The 20437-nt window shown below is 38.6% G+C and overlaps 1 protein-coding gene across 2 annotated transcripts in view; it reads left to right on the forward strand.

Moving 5' to 3' along the window:
- Positions 1-1135: 1135 nt before the first annotated feature.
- The window catches only part of HAT1 (histone acetyltransferase 1), a 48290-nt gene continuing 28988 nt past the window's right edge, over positions 1136-20437 (forward strand). The window contains exons 1-5 of one of the 2 annotated variants that reach the window (XM_043505284.1): positions 1202-1583; positions 7506-7577; positions 14902-14977; positions 17061-17141; positions 17762-17882. In XM_043505284.1, the coding sequence (XP_043361219.1) occupies positions 1577-1583; positions 7506-7577; positions 14902-14977; positions 17061-17141; positions 17762-17882 (357 nt within the window). In that variant the 5' untranslated portion in view covers positions 1202-1576. Of the gene's footprint in view, positions 1584-7505; positions 7578-14901; positions 14978-17060; positions 17142-17761; positions 17883-20437 lie in introns of both variants that reach the window. The other variant, XM_038422746.2, reaches the window with a different exon arrangement.

The raw sequence follows: 20437 nt of genomic DNA on the forward strand, positions 1-20437 counted from the left end.
GAACGGGAACAGAAGGTAGTGAATAAGCAGCCTAGAAAAACAGCCTTAGTGGAAGGGTGTGAAACTGTTAGGTATAGAAGGTATTGGAAGGGGAGTCTGGTGTCCACAACAAGAAAGAGGAAAGGAGAACACAAAGAGCATCAAAAAGAGGTTCCAAATCAGAGGGCATAGGGTAGAGAGAATGGGAATTGAGAGAACCATGTTTGGAGAAGACTACAGAGAGAGAAGAAAACACACTAGGATGTTGGTGTAAGTGTGGAGACAGCCTGAGGGAGTGACTGGCTCAAAGAGGCAGAACCAGCTAGACACCATATCTGTACTACAGCATCTCCAGCCAAAACCAGGGCTGTATAGGGCTGAGTACTCACTGTACATTAGGGCTGCTAACCCTCCCAGATTGTCCAGGAGTCTCCTGGAATCGGAATCAATCTCCCAGTGGCTACTGAACCAATCTGGGAGATTTTAATAGGCCGCTAAAAGTCCAGTCGACAGCATGGTGGGTGTAAGGCAGACTCCCGGAAGCGACCGGCACGTCCCTCTGGCTCCTAGGCACAGGGGCAGCCAGGGGTCTCTGCGCACTGCCCCCGTCTGGAGCAGCGACTCTGCAGCTCCCATTGGCCAGTCACCAGAGATAATGGGAGCTGCGGGGGGCAGTGCCAGCAGGCAGGGGCAGCACGCAGAGCTGCCTGGCCGCCCCGAGCCTAGAAGCCAGACGTGCTGGTCCCTTCCAGGAGCTGTCTGAGGTAAGCACCAACAGGCCAGAGCCTGCACCCCGCACCCCTTCCCACACCCCTACCCCAGCCCTGAGCCCCCTCCCATGCCCAAACTCCCTCCCAGAGCCTGCACCCCAAACCCCTCCTGCAGCCCAACCTGCTGCCCCGGTCCTGAGCCTCCTCCCGCACTCCCTCTCACACTCCAAACCCCTCGGCCCCAACCCGGAGCCTCTCCTGTACCCAATCTCCCTCCCTGAGCCTCCGACACCCCATCCCTCAGCCCAGAGCCTGCACCCCCTCCCACACCCCAACCCCCCAGCCCCAGTGAGGATGGGCGAGAGCACGCTACAGAGGGAGGAAGGATGGAGAGAATGGGGGCGGGACGTCAGACAGGAGGCGGTGAAGGGGCGTGGCCTCGGGGCAGGGATGTTTGGGTTTGTGCCATTAGACAGGGGGCAACCCTTCTGTACATGAGCGTCCCCTAGCATGGAGCTGAAGCCACAGGGACCAAAAGAGCCAGGAGCTGGGAGCAGGCCAAGTCACAGGCCCTGGGCTGGCAAGGAGCTGGAGGACTTGAATGGGGGAGGGGGGAGAAGCGGAGACTAGAGGGAGGCGGGCTTATGCAAATGAGCCACTAATTCTGTAAAAACACAGCGGCCCCAATAACAGGGACGGTTCGTTACCATGCCACTGGGCTGTACAGAGCATGCGCATTATCTATAGCCGCCTCTTCCCTTCCCGCCTTTGCGCCCCGCAGCTGGCGGCGAGCGGAAGCGCGTGGCTATGCTCTCACGTCCGGTGTGTGGGCGCGCGGGTTGATTCGCTCTCTGTCCGGGTGACTTGGCTGCTGCCGCCGCTCCCAAATGGCGGGTAAGTTGTGGCGGCGGAAGCGAGCTGTGGCCCTGGGCTCCGTCGCGGCTTCGCCGAGCGCGGTGCAGGGAGGGACCCCGGCTTTCCCTGGGCCTGTCCTGCGGCCCGGGAGTATAGGGGCCTCCCCGGTGCCGCAGCTTCCGACTGTGGAGGGGCTTCCTGCTCCCCGCGGGGGCAGCTCCCGCCGTCCGCCCTCACCCCGCTGTTTGGGGGAGCCGCCAACGGCGTGTTTGCCATTCCCCGGAACGGGGTGCCTCGTTCCTGTCACGCCGCCTGCCCCGTCCCCCGGAGCTTGGGGCTCCCGCAAAGCGGCTCCCTGTGTCCTGCTGCTCGTGTCTCTTCCCTTCGCTACGACCCGGCCTGGCTGGGCTGCTCCGAGGGGATCCGGGTCGCAGTGTGGTAAGGAGGCGCGGGAAGGGACGCGCTTACCGAGAAGCAGAGCCCAGAAGACTCTCTCATTACGAGCCGATGAGACTCTTCCCGGGGTGTCTGCCCCCTGCTTCTGGGGAAGAACAAGGGGAACATGACTCCGCAGTGGCTCTGCTCTATAGGCCCGGGCCAAGGATACATTCACACCTGTGAGCTAAGTCCAGATTCAGGTGTCTGCCCAATTCTTAAATACACAGCAGCCTGATAAGTCAATAAAAAACAACTTTGCAGATGGTCTGGATAGGGTAGGAGCAAATTTTTCCTTTAAGGACCAACTGTCCTTTGAACATGCTTATGCTATTTTTCTGGATCCCCAGAAACTAATTAAACTGCAAAATCTTTTGTGCAAACTTCAGCTGATTTATGAGATGGGTCTAAAAAACTTCAAAAATTTACTTTTTTAAACTTTATAAAGCTGTGGCCTATAAATAGTGTGGTTTAGAAACTTCCTTTGTTTTAGTCCATTGTCCTATATAAGGTCAAGGTCATTTGGCTAGATAATATGATGGGTGCACTAGAAATGTGTGAGATGCATAGGTAACTAGATATCAGAAATTAACTAACTAATGTTTGGGAATTATTTTTTTGCACATTATTGAATGCTTTGAGAGTTAGGCAGACTTTTCTGAAGTTCTATTGGCTAAACTACTCATTTCAAAGTTAGTGGTGACTTGCAAAAGAAAAACAATTGCACTTGTGCCCTTTTTTCTTCATGATCTTTCTGAATGCATGACACCTTTTTTTCAAATGTCAGCTTGTACTTTACATTAGAAATTAAGGGCTGGTCTTTGAACAACGTGATATCATAGCCCTGCTAGTTTTTCAAAGTGCAAGGTAGTAAAACCCTGATTTATTGAGATGGAGAGGCTTTTTTAATCACTTAAATTGTTTTTGTTAATTGTTTAGCCTACCACCACCTCTCTCCTCATCCTTTTGTCCAATAGCTTCTCTCCTGTGTGTATCTTCTCTCAGCTTTTTCAACACACTTCAGTGGGAATGGGCATCTTTGTCTGTGCCCTATTGACTGATATTAGTATGTGTAGATTTGCCCCTGTTAAGTGGAGTGGAGAAAAATGGTAACTTAACTTAAACTGATTTATTTTTGATTTTTTTTAAATTTACAATAAGTACATTTAAAAAAAACTGTTTAAAATTTAAATCTGAAACTGACAGCCTATGCCTAAACTTAGTACAATCTATTAAAATAATTTAAATTTAAAAAAATTATATTCAAGCAGTACATGTTTGCTTCTGAAGTTGTAAAGAAAGTCAAGCCACTGAACTGGTGGAAGTCAATAGCTAACCACCTGGAACCAGTTTGTGAAGTGTTAAACCTGCTCTGGACAGCAATAGCCTCTTCTCCAGGTGTGGAGAAAATATTTTCTTCATTTCAGTTTGTTCAACTGAATGAGTAGTCCATTCAACATTGAGACATTGATTGGGAGTTGAAAAAACAGCAGTTTTCTTCTTTCAGTCTAAATAAAAATGGGGTGTGAGCAACTGAGACTTACTTGTTCTAAAATATTGAAGATCATGGAGACCACAGATCAGATTAGTTCAGTTCACTAAGTACAGACAATACTGCCTTTGTTTAATATATTAGTTTAAAGACAAGGTTTTGATAAATTTATTTCTTATGTATTCAGCACATTTAATGTAGCTTTATTTAACTAATAAAAAAACTTTAATATGTTTTTGTGCATTTTTAATTGAATTATAGTTTGCAACCAAATTTAGCTTGACACAAATCACAAGTGGAAAAACAAAAAATCGAATAGATAAGAAACTCATCATTTGCTCACACAGTAAAAATGTAAACATTAAGAATCTGAATAAATGTATATAAGCTTTGTAATAGTGTATCCTCCGAGCTAGTAAAAAGCATTACCAGGTTTAGTGTAGAGGCTATATTATGTATTAATGATTGTAAACCAAGGAGAATTGACATCTTGAATTATTTTTCCTCAAAATATAGTACAAATGCAGAAAAAGATTAAATTGTGATTTTAAAATTGGTGATTTTAAATCAGTCCACCCGGAGAGGTTCATATCCTCTGTCTCTGTAATATTGGGTCATTTTATTAACACTAGTGCAATGTGATGCACAGACTTAAAAACTAGTGGGTGGCTTTTCTTCCTCCTATCTCATAACAATAGCATTAGGTTCTGAAATTTATAACTCGTAGCCTTTATGGCCAGAAGAGACCACCATGATCATCTAGTCCAATGGTTCTCAACCTATTTACCATTGTTGGCTGTATCCAGTGCTACCTGTATGGCCCTGAGGATGTCACGTGGACCGCAACTATGTGCTGATTGGGCCATAGGTTGAGGACCACTGATCTAGTCTGACCACCTACACATTGCAGGCCAAATAACCTCACCCACCTGCTCCTGTAATAGACCCATAACCTCTGGCAGAGTTACTGAAGTCATAGATTCTGATGCCAGAAGGGACCACTGTGATCATGTAGTCTGACCTCCTGTGTAACACAGGTCATAGTACTTCCTCCAAATAATTCCTAGAGATAGCTTTCAGAAAAATATCCAATCTTGATTTTAAAATTGCCAGTGATGGAGACTCCACCATGACCCTTGGTAAATTGTTCCAGTGATTAAGTACCTTCAGTGATAAAAATTAATGTCTTATTTCCAGTCTGAATTTATCTATCTACGGCTTCCACCCGGCAGATCATGTTATACCCTTCTCTGCGAAATTGAAGAGCCCATCATCAAATATTTGTTCCTGTGGGTACTTACAAATTGTAATCAAGTCACCCCTCCATTTTCTCTTTGTTTAGCTAAATAGACTGAGCTCCTTGAGTCTGTCACTATAAAACATGTTGCGTAATCCTTTAATCCAGGGGTTCTCAAACTTCATTGCACCACAACCCTCTTCTGACAACAAAAATTACTAGAGGGCCCCAGGAGGGGGAACTGAAATCTGAGCCCGCCCAAGCCCTGCTGCCCCGGGTGGGGTCCAAGCCCAAGGGCTCCAGCCCCAGGCAGGGGGCCTGTAACCTTAGCCCCACCACCCTTGGGCTTTGGCTTTGGTCCTGGGCCCCAGCAAGCCTACTGGCGACCCCATTAAAATGTTTGAGCACTTCTGCTTGGCTCTTGGCTCTTCTCTGAACCCTCTTCAGTTTATCAACCTTCTTGACTTGTGGACACCAGAAATGGACACAGTATTCCAACTATGGTTGCACCAGTACCAAATATAGAGGTAAAATAACCTCTTGCTCCTTAAGATTCCCTCGTTCATGTATCCAAAGATCACATTAGCCCTTTTGGCCACAGCGTTGTACTGGGAGCTCGTATTCAACTGAAGAAAAGGAGTACTAGTGGCACCTTAGAGACTAACAAGTTTATTTGAGCATAAGCTTTCGTGAACTACAGCTCACTTCATCAGATGCATTCAGTGGAAAATACAGTAGATGAAGTGAGCTGTAGCTCACGAAAGCTTATGCTCAAATAAATTTGTTAGTCTCTAAGGTGCCACTAGTACTCCTTTTCTTTTTGCGAATACAGACTAACACAGCTGCTACTCTGAAACCCGTCATATTCAACTGGTTACCCACCCTACCCCCAATCTCTTTGAGTGACTGCTTCCCAGTGTAATAAAGCCCAGGTGCTAAAACACACTTTTTAAGCCTTTGGTGTAATCAATAGTCCATGAGAAATCCCCCTTAGTGGCGTAGTTTTCTCTTCCCAGGGCACATGCCTTTCATGTTTTGGTCTTTTGTTTCAAATAATTGTTGATTACTAACTAAATTTTAAAGATTTTTGGCTTATGCAGTTACTGATTTATTTATATAAAATAAGATTCATGTCAATGCTTCAGTATTCTTTTACTATTATCCTACTCCTATTTCATAAAATGCATCAAATCCAGTCTGAAACAGAAACTTGAGAGAAATTCAAAGGAACCTACAGGAAAGTATTGATTCAACATCATGCCACAAAGCCATGTCTGATATTTCTTGATTCATAGTTATGTGCATTTAAATAAGTATATACAGCTGGTGTAAATTAGCATTTGAAACCACTTTTACTACAGTATAGTACTCTTAAAAACTGTTAGTTTAGCTATTCTCTGTATGAGGCTTTTGTGCTTACCTAAAGAATGGAGGCCAGACAGCTTTTACCTACAATTTGTCCAATAGACACATTTTTTCAGTGGATGGTGGCAGGGTATGTCAGCATACCTCCCTCGCCCAGGAGTGTGGATTTTCACCTCCTAAGTGACTTAGCTATGTCAACCTAAATTTTAAGCATAGACCAAGCCTAATTAATACAAATACACGTAAACCGTCCAAAAACTGATGTAAGAATACAGGTGTTGCTAGGTACAAAGGATGTAATTTTATTAAAGGAACACCAGCAACTTAAAAAATAAACTCATCTGAATATTTAACATGCATCTTTCCTTGCAGGTTTATAAGACAGTTGAGTTTAAAAAGGTGTTAACAGTACAACAAAATACATCTTTAAACAGTCTGATTAAAAATCTCACCACTCTGTTGCTTAAGTGTCACATTTTTGGTACTTATGTTAATTTCTAGTCTTCCTGGAAAAATAATGCAGACTAGACCTGAATTACTAAAGCAAAAAATAAGCAGGAAGAAACCTGTACTTTCTCAGTCAACCTGAAGAATCATGGATCGTATTTTCGTATGTACTTGTTTAGCACCTAGCATAATCAGGCCCTAATCCTGGTTGGAGCTTCTAGTGCTACATAATATAAATATTTTTTTCTTCCTTAGCAGCTCAACTTTTAAATAAAAAACAAATGTAACAAAAAATAATGCATAGCTGCTAGTAGTTCCTGTTTAATGTGAAGTTTCATACTTTTTGGTATCCGCTGATGCAACTCTTTACAATCTTTACAATATTTCTATTTGTAACATCAGTGTTCCAAAATGAACTGACATTTTGGAAAAATAATTCTTGGCAAAGAACTAGCACAGTATTTTAAATTTCAGCCAGTAGCATATTTACTACTGGCTGAAATTTAAAATACAAGTTCTTTGCCAAGACATTTTTTTTTTTAATTTTTACAAAATGTCAGTTCTCTTTATTGTTTAAAAAAAAATACCCCAAAACCAGGAATATTTTAGCTGACTTTTTTGCATTACTAAGAGGACTGTATTTTTTTTTAATTGTAAAAAATGGTAGCCCTTTATTCAAAAAATATGAACTAGGGTATTTCTGTACCCTCTAAATGGTTCTTGCCACTCTGATGCACAGAGTAATTCTGTGTGTAATTACTCTCTGTATATTGTAGATTTACATAACATTTAGTTACATCTCTAAAGGGTCCTGTTTAAAAATGAGAATCCATATCTGTAAAGAGACAAATTGAAGTGTTTTTGATGTGTATTTATTTCTTTACTTCTGTAAAGTTTAAATGAGAAACTTATTGTTTTAAACATGTTCCCTTGGATTGTGGCAGTATGTAGTTTAAATAATGATTTGCATAAACTTTTTTTCCAGGGCTCAGTGCTATGGAGAAGAAGTTGGCTGAGTTCAAGTGTAATACAAATGAAGCAATTCAACTGAAATTAGGTAATTTTGTTTTCAAGTCTTTGCATTTGATACTGCAATATGTTACCAAGTATTTTAGAACCGTTGTTTGATATTTAAAGTTTGTCTATTAAAAGTTTGTTCACTTTCTTCTATTCACTATACACTTCATGAAGTGTCAATATAAGTGTAGTTTAACAATGTGTAGTCCCCTGGGCTCAGTGGAGATAAAGTACACAGGTATAGAAATAGTCATTGAAGGACTCATGCAAATAAAGTCAGTCCCACCTCCCCATAATGTGTGTTGAATGATCCTTTAGTTGGTTTCAGCACTTTAGTAAACCTACGTTAAAATTAGTGATATGCTGAAATTGCCCCATCCCTTATTTTTATGTGGCATTCAGTACATGCTGATAATACTGGGAGGGAAGGGGCATAGCAGTTCTGTTCTTCCTTTCCTTCCATGTCTTTGGTATTCAGCTCTCTTGAGGGTACCTTTGGCCTCTCAGTGGATTTAGTGAAAAAATTAGCATTACTCAACTGTATTTCTTTTCAGTTGCACAAATATCCAATCAATATCAAATTATCCAATTATGCATTAATTTTATACTATCCATTAATTCTTTAAATTACTCTTTCCAGAAAAGGAATCTTTTGTTCTTGCTACTTAGTAAAATAGTATGAAATCCTGGTGGTGGTCTGAAAGAAAATACTCCAGAAATATCTCTCATTTTCATTGACTTTCTCAATGGTTTGAGTTTTTAATGAGAACTTTTGGGGGGAGGGGAAATCTGAATGAAAATATCTGCAATTCTGAGTTTCATCGTAGTGAATTTACCTAAACAACATCTGAAATGCAAAAAAGAACTTTAGAACTCTGCTTGATGTGGATGCAACATAATTTAACTTAAACAAGCCTATCAGTGTCAAAAAAAAAAAAAAGGTTTTGCAATAGGAGAAGAATAAACCATATCTTTGTAACTTTAAATTTTTCCACCTGCAGGGGTGTGTTCCTCTGATATGACCGAATTGCATAGTTGAAAGGTAATAAGAGTGGGGCCTAAGTTTGGAAGAGAGAGCAGCAGCAATCTTCAGAATACTGAAAGAAAGCTAATATCAAACTAGTGTTTGACTTTCAGGGTAGAAGAGTATTGCTTTGAGGACCAAGAGTATGTGTTATACTCCAGGTTAGTGGGAAAGAAAAGAGTACGCTTACTCTAAAGTAGAAAAATTAAACAATAAGGAAACGTTCATTCTCTCTCTATTTTGGAGAAGATGAGCATTTAATAAGTTGACTTGGTCTATAATTAAAATTCATAATATAAACTCAATTTAAAAACTTGTAAGCCAAAATTTTGTTCTAATTGAAGTAGTTTAAAGCTTTAAATATTGGATTTGTAAAATCATTTTCCTCAGATTAAAAAAGTATTGTTTTACATATACTTTCTTGAAAATGTCACGTTTTACAGGGACTTCATTTTCACTTTTGTGTTTTGAGACAATCTGTCATTTCCTCCTACATTTTTCAAAAGGGATGGAAATAATGGGGTGTATTTGAATTTTGACTACCAATTAAATGAGCAATTACATTAATATTAAAAAATCTCAAATCGTCCCCCTAAAATTAATTAATATCTCCATATTCTAGTCTTCCTTTTCTGTTTTATTCTCCTCTTCCAACTTGAGACTGAAGAGGATCCTCAGGATCAACCACTTCTATTTCTTGCATGTCTTTGCAGCGTCTCCCTCCTCCTCGAAAATGTAGTTTGTTTTTCCTGCATGTGTACAAAGAAGTATGAGTACATCACCTTTTATGGACCCTCACTCATTTCAAAAGTGCTTTGTCTTATTAAAACTCTCTATGGGCTTGCCTCAGGCAAGTTTAAATTCTGCTTTCTGAATCTAGCAATGGATTCTGTCCCTTTTTGCTATCGTAGGTGCAGGGACGGTTTTCTCCATCTGGAAACTCCTCGTTTGCATTTCTTTCTTGTACTGTTGCTTTCTAGTCTTATGTGAAAATATCTTTGTTTACCCCTTAATTTTCTCATTTTAAATGTGGAAGGATGCATTAAAGCACCTATAAAGTTAAATATTTGACAGCAGGCAGGAAATGCAAAAATGAAGGTTCCAATAATAAGCTTAACTCTGCAACATTGCATACATGTGTAAACACTAAATGTGTATTTGATTAGTGTATGATAATGAATACACAATTTATAGTGTCTTGAATGGCCTCCCCTTAATTAAGGGTATAGGCAAACTGCCATTGTAATGCATATATTACTGCACACTTTATATCTTTACAAAACTTCATTTAACTGATTTTTTTTTTTTTTAAATGTGGATGTAGTAGATACTTGTAGAATTTTCAGAAATGTAGGCAAGAACTTCCATGAAAGTCACAGGAATCAGAAATTGAGGCAAGAACTTTTTTCCCATCAGTTACATCTTTATCATATGTTACTGTACAAGTATATATTTTAACACACTGGATATAAACTTATTTTTACAATGACTTCTGCAATTGCTAGTTTTTTACATTATACCCTATTACATGTTTTTCCATCATAGAAGATATTGTTAAATGTCTAAAAAGGGGGCAGTAAAGTGATGGGACATGGTTGGGAGGGATCATTTGCTGTTATGGGGGAGGTCAGGGACCCATCTTACCATTTTCCATATCTGAGATCATGCCATTACTCTAGGGGCTAGTCGGCCTCGGCTGGCGGGGTGTGTGTGTGTGTGTGTGTGTGTGTGTGTATTTTTTTCATTGAAATTGTCCCTGAAATCAAATTACATTTCAAGTTTTATTTCTGCAGGGGAAAGGACTAGACTACAATTTAGAATTAAAGGAAGTCCTGGGATTCTGCTTACTCCCAAGAAGTTACATTAAGCTAGCAAGAGCTGGCAATTCACAGCATATTTCTAAAAAAATAACTGAACTTAATATTTCACTTAATAAAACTGAACATTGATCCTGTGCACTCTATTTTAGCTGAAGGAGTCCAGAGGATTAAATTTTTTGTGTGTGTGCACTACAAAATGATGCAAATGTATTGACTTCTAGAAATCTGAAAAGACTATTGTTTGTGAGGTGTTGAAAATCAGAAGTCCCTTATCCTAATCTTTCACAATTTTCCAGAAAAATTCTACCTCAGTTTTAGACTTCGCCTACTGATATTAAGGCGAAGCAGACTTATGACGGAAACACTGTTGTAACCTTAACTATAGAGTAACTGCCATTAGTCCACAATGTGAATAAAACATAGCTTTAGTAAGCTATTGCATTTGTGTAGATGCATCTGTGGTGAATATTTTTATATTGCTGAAAAATAAATAAGTAACCTGTTTATTGAGATTAACAAAGTCAGTGTAATCAGATAAAATAGTCTCAGGACTGGTGCAATTTTTTTTGCTTGCATGTGTGTTCTGGTTTTGATGTCATTAAGTGATAGAAGCATTAGACCTAGCACATAACAGGATCTCTCTACTCCTTGCTGCATTATTAGAATCACCTGCAACTGACTGTATATTTTGCTTATTCACAAGTACAGAGAAGACTGACAGAGTGGGGGAGCAATGTTACATATATGCTTATATGTGCAAAGAGATGGGTAGATTGATTTGGCTTCTATGGGATTGCCTCAGTCTGTAATTTTATATAGTGACCACAGTGATGTTCTATTGTAATGATTAAATACATAAGTTTGAAAATATATCAATTTCTCAATAGAGATCTCAATTTGTTAAACATTTTAAATAACAGGTTTATTTTGAATGCATAACACTATAAACGGATGAAAATGAAACTTTGTCACTTAACCAAATGTTCTGAAAGTACAGTAAAAACCTAGAGGTATAATTTTGATTGTGTGTACTTTCATATTATAGAACGTTGGTGACCTGCAAAACTTATCTATGCAAAGGAGTGATGTGCTGCTCTTAATAAAAATGTAAAAGCAGATGTAGTGAAAATTCACAGTGCAAAGATTTCTTTTCTCATGGACAGTATGAAGCATAAATACAACTAAACTACAATTGATACAAAATGTGCATTGTTCGTATTTTAATGTGGTGTCCTTGTTTTGTATTGTCTTTGCTTGCTAATTGTTGGGGGATGGGAAATCAGTGAATAGCAGGCCTCCTGGGTAATTGTTAGTATAGCATTAGCAAGGTTTACTGGCATTCTAGAACTACCACTAGATGAAAAAATCATCTGAATATTGCCCTTATGAAAATATACTACAAACAAATGGTTGTGTACACTAACTTATTCTTTCCAGTTTTAATGGTGTTACAGTTTGCCTGTAGACAGGGTGGATTTGATTTAAATCACTAGTCAGGAAGACTCGATTTAATCATAGATTTCTAGATAAAAGTGCATTCTTGTTGGTTGTTATAACGTTAATACATATTCTTCACAGCTCAGAGATGTAACCTTCATTTTTAGAAGGCACACACTATACATTTTTAAGTGATTTATTTTGAAAATTTTTAATTTTACAGCTATGTTGGAAAATGAATGATTGTTTGGTTATTTCATTTACCAAAGGTAATTGAAGCAGATATTTATGAAGTCCATGGGGAGGTGAACCATTTCCAATTCAGCAGGTTAATCATTAATGTTTGGAGGATTTTCTTGCCATGCTGTATTAGGATAAGAACATCACCAGGCAGACACTTAAAACATATAATAGTTTAACAAAACAAGCATATGATTTTGAATTTGGTTAAACATTCAAGTTTTTTAAAATCAGGTTTGTTTTTGTTAAAATTGTTTAACTAAAATAATTAAATGACATATTTAAAAAAAAAAATTGGCTATGTCAGCCAGGTCAACATGAGAAACTTAAAATACTGGCTTCTGCAGCTAACTCAGGTTTCACCTTCATTTTCCTTTTTGTTCATAATCTGGGAAAGAAAAACAAGCTTTCCTGCTTTTTCAGGTCCCAAACGATTTTTCAGTTTGGAATGAATTAGTCCAAAGGAAGGAAATGTTCTTTCTATACTGGCAGAAGAAGCTACTGCTGTTTAAAAGTGAGATTATCACTTCAACAGTCTCTGAATCCAAGTGCTTAAGTGACTTCCACTAGGTCACTGTTTCTTTAAAACATCATCAGCAAACATATATTTCTTGAATGGTTCATCCTCAGCTCTGAAGTTTATTATAGTTGGCATTATGGAGGGATGATTGCTGGATGTCCATGTCATAACCGCCAACTCCTCTTCTTCAGCAGTTAAGATTTGACCCTAGTATCTATTATTGAGAATATTTGCAAGAAAATGAGCTAGAGATGGTGCTTGTCCCATTCTCTTTTTTTAATGCTTATAATTTAACTATCGTTGCATATTTCTCTTTTTAAGATCTCACTCAGTTCCTTCCAAATTTCAACAGCATCAGCAATTTCCCTGCATTTTGTTCAAGGCTACAGAAATAGGCTTCAGGTTACTCAGTATGTGTTCAACATTTCTCTGAAGACCAATGTTGAGAACTTTGCCTGTGACAGTGCCCTCTATTTTGTCACGATTTTCTTCACAAACCGTCATCAGATTAGGCCAATTCTTGGTATAGTGCTGAAAACAGTCCATTACTGAGTTTTGCACGTCTTGTGGGAGAGTTAGCTTTGTTCCTCCCAGTTTTTTCAGAGCAGCTGCTGCAAAATAATTCCAAAACAACCACTTTGCAATTTCAACAACATTAGCCTTTATTTCTGGAACACTGAAGTCTTTGGGTAGGAGGGGCATCAAGTGAGCACTGCAACTATATGTTAGCTTGGGACTCTCTTCTAAATTTCTTCTCATCTTGGATACATTTGCAGCATTGTCTGTGACAAAGCTGTGTACTAAATATTTGAATTTTTTTCCCAAACAGTTTGTTATAGCTTTTACTGCTGCTACTTGTAAGTATTCTGCTGTCTGCATTTCCTGATGTATCAGTTGTTTCTGTAAGGAAGACATTCCCTTCTTCTGTTGCCACACAAGCTCGTACAACAGGATCATTGTGAACATTGCTCCACCCATCAAGACTCGGGTTAACAATTTCACCCTCTAGACCTTTTGTACACTGCCAAATTTCTTTTTCATACACATTATCCAGCAATTTGCCTGCGCCATCTGCTCTGGTGTGTGGACTGTATCCTGGTCTTAATGACTGAACCATGTTAATGACGTGTAGGTTCTCACTCATACAGAAAGGAGAGTTTGCATAAACAAACTGGGCAATCGGCTGGTTCTTATCACAAACTTATCTATGGTTGTTTCTGGATGATGGAGATTTTTTTTCCTTTTTGCTACAGGTGATATACTGTGGCTATGTGACATAAATGATGTGACTGAAACACTATAATTGGCAGATAACTGAAACTATAGAAAATGATAGTGATCTTGAAGGTGGATAGTCATCAGAATCCTGTATGTTGAGGATGGATTCTCCTAAACAAAATAAATTACACTGCTCATTTAGTATTGCTCATTGCATTCACTGATGCTCAGTACTACTTCAAAGGTGAAATTGTAAAAGGAAGATATGTCTCTTTCAGCTATTTATTTTAACTGCATTTAAAATGATAGTACCATAGAATAAAAACTATATTTTTTTTTTCTCAAACGTGAGAATTCAAGAATAGTCCAGAAGGAAGACAGGCAGTCCTTAAGAAAGAAGTATGAAATAAAAAAGTTTACCAACCTGAAGATCCTGTATGTTAAGACATGTTCCTTTCATCATCTTCAACACAGCTTCCTCCTGAGAAGGAACACTTCTCATGACGTTTGTTTCATGTGGGCAACCAGGCCTTGCATTTCTTTGTTGCACTGTTTGCATTTTGCACGCATGGCTGTCTTACCCACAGGTAGAGGAACTTTGTTAAAATATTCCCAAACTGGGTCTCTCTTACGGCGTGCTGCCTTTATAGATTTTTCCCTTCTAGTGAGAGAATGGTATGGTAGATCTCAAATCAGTGAAGACTACACTCAGAAAGACCTCAACACTCCTGAAATATGCTGCTCAAACAGTTTAATTTTTGTTTCTACTGCCTGTCCCTCTCTCTTCACATTTATCTCCAGATTTCTCCTTGTCTGGATCTATTCCACTCCCAGCTATAATGTATCTCATCATGAAATAGGGATTATAAATTTTAATCTACCCTGCCTGTAGATATTTTTAAATTATGAACAGAACCACAAAGAGTTCTCAGAACTGTTAAATTTTTTCTTGATCACAAGGGCAAATAAAGTTGTCTGACCACAATGAGAAAATGGGTGTTAAACTGGTGTGGCATCTACAGTATTTTAAAATAAATTGCAAAAAAAATTGCCAAATCACAGTTGCTTGTTGCTTATAGTAAAATTATGCCCATTTTCTTTTCAGTTCGTTTTCCTGAAGATCTGGAAGATGACAGCACAACATTTAATCCTGAGTACAGCCATCAAGTGTTTGGGGATGAGTAAGTTATCTAATCAAATGTCAGGACAAATGAATAGAGCTTGAAGGAAGAGGTCACTTTTGTTCTAGTTTTAGAAAATAGGAAATGTATTTTGTTTTTAAATCGGTTTTTAAAATCATACAAGAAAATACTTAAATGTCTTAATGAACATGTGGTAAGAAAGGTACCTCAATGGTCATCTGACGGTTTGGGACTGTAGTCACTTTTTTTTTTTTTTTGTAAAAATTGTCAGATTGTTGAATGCTGGGTCTGATTCTGTAATCAAAATTGCCATTTACTTCAAAGGGAATTCTGTTCATGGAACAGTTCCAAATCCTATTAGGTAACTTTCACATTAGTGTGCCAAACTCATATAGATACTTGTGGACCACTGCTAGCTAACTACATTTTAGTTTCTTAATCAGTTTTTTTTTTTTAAAATCACATCTGTACACACTAGGTTTTAGTTTCAATCCAGATCCCTCCTTTTAACACATGACTGTTGAAATTAAGGAGAGTATTTTCTCAGATACAGTAGATTCCCCTTATAAGCTACTGCTGGGTTGCTAGAAAAAAATTGCCATTATCTGTTAATTGCTGATAAGTGGAAGGCAGGTTTGTGAGGCTGCAGTCAGAGAAGGAAGCACTGGGATGTGGCTTCCCTGGCTGCAGTCCTGAAAAACCTGCCTGTGGGATGTGGGGCTCAGATGTCTGGGCTATCTGTGAGGGTTCTGGGGGGGACATGGAGCCACACGGTACTTCTCCTTGCATTCCAGGGGTCAGGGCTCAAAAAGTCCCAGTGCTTTCTTCCCGGGGTGCAGTCCCCAGGCAGGGTACAGCCCAAAGAGCATGGGGAGAGGTACTATGCAGCTCTGGTATCTGGGCTGTAGCCTCTCCTCCCTGCTACTGCCCTGCCCATAGCCTCCCCTCTCAGCCTGCAGTCGCTTACCTCCTCTGCAGTCCCTATGTGCAGGCAGATTTTGCAAGATTGCTGTCCCAGAAGGAAACCAGTGGGACAGGCTGAGCACCGGCTTCAACCAGATTAGTGGGGTTGCAAACCAGGAAGGCGTGTCCCAGCACTTCCTTCCCTGGCTTCACTTTTGCAAACCTGCCTGCAACTTGGGCCTTTCTTCCAAAAATATTGTTTTAATAAGTGGCATACCATTGCCAATATTCAAATCCCATTAACATTAGTCAGTGGGATGGGATTGGTTTCTGGCAAAATGTTGCTATTAACCAGAAGGTGTAAATATCTAGGTTGCTATTAAGTGGAATCTACTGTATGTAAACTTGTACCTAGACAAAATATAGAAACCGTAGTCTGTGTCCTAATGCGTGTCTGTATATTTAAGTTTAAAAATAAAAAAGCTTCTGCATTATGGATGAATTTTTAGCCCCAAAAGGGTCAACAGGAGTTTTGTCATTTACTTCAATAGGGCAGGATTTCACTCATTATTTTTAATACAGTACTGATTACCAGTCTGTCCATTATAAATAAAAATGTATTATGTGTAATAATCCTGTGTTGACATAGTGGAGTACTAGATGTAGTAGGGATTTTTTCTTTTCTAATTTCTGAGATTCCTTAAAGAGCATCCTTAAAAAGATCAGATTTTGAAATGGTCTCTATACATTAACCAACCATAATAAGTTATCAACTTTACAACTATTAACTATTTCAGTTTATTACTAACAATCTCACTTCTCAATGCTTTTATGAGAATTTTCCCAATCTGTCCATTTAAAGTGATTCCCTTGTGCTAGTAATATTATTTCCAAAACTGCTGCTATCAATTTTGAAGGCCTGTTACCTTTCAGGGAAAATATGAATGAAATGTCACTTTTTTTTCCTAAATAAACGTGGGAAAATAAAAAGTGTCAATATTGGTTTGTAAGTAACCCGGTAACACTTGTGCCACTGTAAGTAGAACTATTTTCCAGAAATAAAGTGTATTTCTCTATTCATGAATAGAAATTCTCATAGACCTTGTGTCAATGGTCTTCTGGGTATGTTCTATTCCTTGAATAGGTAGTAGAAGGCTCAAAAACATCTTTGCTTCTTCCCCACCCCTTCATATAACCCCATTTCTGTTTTCAATATTAGACTTCCCTGCATTTCCTTCAGTTCTGTCCTAAGTCTGGTATGTTTCATCAGAACCATCAACCAAAAGAGAGCTTACTTGAGGTTGCTATAAATTTTTTTTTTTTAAATATGCAAGTGTCATTTGCAGTAGTCTACCTGAATATAAAATCCACATTCTGAAACAAGGATCCCAGTAAATGCAATCTGCCTCAGTATCTGTCTGTATTAAAAGGTCAAATTACAAGTGATTGATTTAAAAATTATTTCTAAAAGATCTTATAAAATAAATGGAATGCATATTTGTATCATGTCTCCTAACTTCTTGACTTTTGAAATAGACGTTGTTTTACGCATGTATACATTGTCCTTTAAGGTCGGGGATGTGTGCGTGGTCTAAGACTCTTTTTATGAGTTGTCTTTATTCCTTTATGACAAATTCCACAGATAACTAGTCACTTCACCACTTTGTTTCATAATGACAGATGAAGGAATATGAGTGGTACATTCATGATAAAATATTGTAAGGAGTTACCTTCATTGTATATATTCTGATGTAGTATATGGCAATTCTATTTCTCTTTGCATATATGAGCAGGTTTGTACACTTAACTTGGAAAGTAGACATGAATTTCAAAGCTTTATACAGATTACAGTTTACTGTGATGATTGTTTAGTAGAGTCTAGGGTTCCTGATTGCTTTATTTTTTTTTTTCCTCCCCCAGTGAAGTTGCCTTCGGTTACAAGGGTCTGAAGATCCTTTTATACTACAATGCTGGTAACCTGTCAACACTTTTCCGCATCGAGTATACATCTAAAGTTAATGAAAACTTTGACTGTGTGGAGGTAAAGTCAGAGTCAAACTTACATGTTCAAATCTTTGTAGAATATTCAAAATTCTTAAAAGGGCCATAATCAAGAGGTTTAGGCCCTGCACTTATCACTTCATAGTTAGACTATCAATTTTTAAAAATATATTCTCTTCATACTGTAGCTAATTTAAAAAAAAAAAGGGTGGGGGGAAGCTTTGAACCCACCTGTGTTGTGCCGTTGTGCATCTTCTGACTGCAGGACTCAAATTAATGCAAGCTGTTTCCAGAGATGAGCTGACATCAAGGCTAGTGTTCAAAAATAAAGTAAGGCTGAAATTTCATCTTAATTAGAAGATAGGGTGGTGTTGAGTTTTCCAGATTTAAAATAATCCCATTTGACCGTAAAGAGGTTCTTGTAAATAAAATGTGTATGGTAAAATAGGAATATTTAAGAATATCCTTTTAAATGGGAGGTACAGAAAGCAACTGATATGGAATTTTGTTTTAGAAATAGAGCTATCCTAGTTTCCCATCCCAGTTATGTATCAATTACTCTCTGATCTCATTTTAAAGGGATATTGTCAGTATTTATATTTTACTACACACACTTCCTGTGCTTACAAAACATTTTTATAGGAAAATCTTTCCCTTCTGATTTATATTCTTTTAAAAATTTAGTAAACTAATTTTTCCACCCCACATATCATTCATTATCAGGTTGACTTCTTTTTGTGAGCTAACCTCAGTTTTTGAATCCATTTATACAGCCTTTTAGCTGAATTATTCAGATATGAAAACAGAAGCTGAACAGTTAACTTTTGATAGTCCTGCTTTTCCCTTTAGTAGGCTAAAGTATACCATAGACATAGAATATTAATAATGAAGTTTCTAGTCATGTTTATACAACTAGATATTAAACATTTGAATAAGAGTCTACCTAGTTGTTTAGAAAAAGTCTAAGATCTTGCTGGTGGTTCCTGATGGATTAAGAAAATTCACCATTGTTTGGTTATTACTTGGTTACAAGGAAGAAAAAGTTGTATTGATTTCTTTCCAAAAGTGCTATTGATTTGGTTATTGCTGAATCTTTATAATACTGCATAGAGTGAAAAATAGCTATGCATTTGTATTGACTTCTCATTGTACTAAGCCTGAAAACAAGGTTTACCATTGAGAAATATTTTTACCAGTAAGCAGTCTTCCTTTTTATGATTTCAAACTGAGTTTAAAGTTCCCCATTTCAAAAGTGGAGAAAACTTAAATATCTTCAAGAAAAGACGCATTTAATTTTTCTAAAGAGAAAAATTGGATTAATATTTTTTGGTGGGGGATTTGCCATTGCTTCTCTAAAGTTGCATGAAGCCATATTCAATCATTTACTCTATGATTAAAATGGTATCAAGACTAAGGCAACATATCAAGACACCTAAAGATCATGCTCTGTAATCTTGTTAGTTTTCTAGAACTGAAAAGAGATGAGAAATGGCAGTCTCCAAAATCAGGATTATCTAGATAACACAGTTGAATAGGTTCAGCCCTTCTCAACACTGTAATTTCAGAGCTGTGGTAAAATGTAGAGCGAGGTGTAGAACACCACAGCAAACTTCCATGAGCATCCTGATTAATATACCACCACCAACACGGCTTCCTTCCCTCTCTATTCACGATGGGAGAGTCCTTGTTCACCTTTGTAGTCCCTGGGATCCTCCAACTTTTTTGCTCATTCAAAGCTCTCAACTTTCTCTCAAATCCTCATGGTGATATCTACCATCTTTCTGGCTGAGGAAGACTGATCAGGACTCATTCAGAGCCTGAAGGAACAATCTTCAATCAGCTAGAGGTGTCATTATCCACTATGAAAGCACACCCTTTCCCTTTGTGAAATACTCATGCGCCTTGTCTGCATGAGAGAGATGCGGCAGATAGCTTGTCTTACCTTTGCATGACTGCAACACACCACATGTACACTATAGCCCTAGCAGAAAAAATATTCCTCCTTTTGCCATCACACCAGTCACTGTTTAGATAGACTATGAACTATCTGATCTACTTCCTGCATTCTACTGTACCTGGATCAAGTTGACTGGAAGACATTTACCTGTACAAATAGTACTGTGCACACAATTGAGCTCATTTGTGTGCTGCTTTGAGACACAAACTTACTTATTTATATTTATCTTGGAGGAGGCCTTCCTATGAACATGGTGCCAGTGGTCTGAAACAGATGTGCAGGCAGCCATCTATTGAAATTATAAAATGTTTGGAGCAGTGACCATCTTAATTTTTTTTTTTTTTTGTATACTGTCCAGCACAATGGGGCTGGGACCTCCAAGCACTATCACAATTCAGAGAGGGGAAGACCTAGTGCCAGTTATGCTTTACCATGCACAGTACTTCAGTGTATGTCCAAACAGCTACTGGGGACATACATCACTTAGAGCAGCAATCAGTGCTTCAGGAAGATCTCCAGTCTCAAGGCTCAGAATAAGAAGTCTGTCTGACTCGGAGGAAATATTACCTTTTTAGTGACAAACTGGGCCAAATTCTCAGGACTCTACCAAGCCCAGTGGGCTTCTGGATATCACTCTG

The sequence above is a fragment of the Dermochelys coriacea genome, chromosome 11 (assembly GCF_009764565.3).
Source record: "Dermochelys coriacea isolate rDerCor1 chromosome 11, rDerCor1.pri.v4, whole genome shotgun sequence".
Classification (NCBI taxonomy): Eukaryota; Metazoa; Chordata; order Testudines; family Dermochelyidae; genus Dermochelys; species Dermochelys coriacea.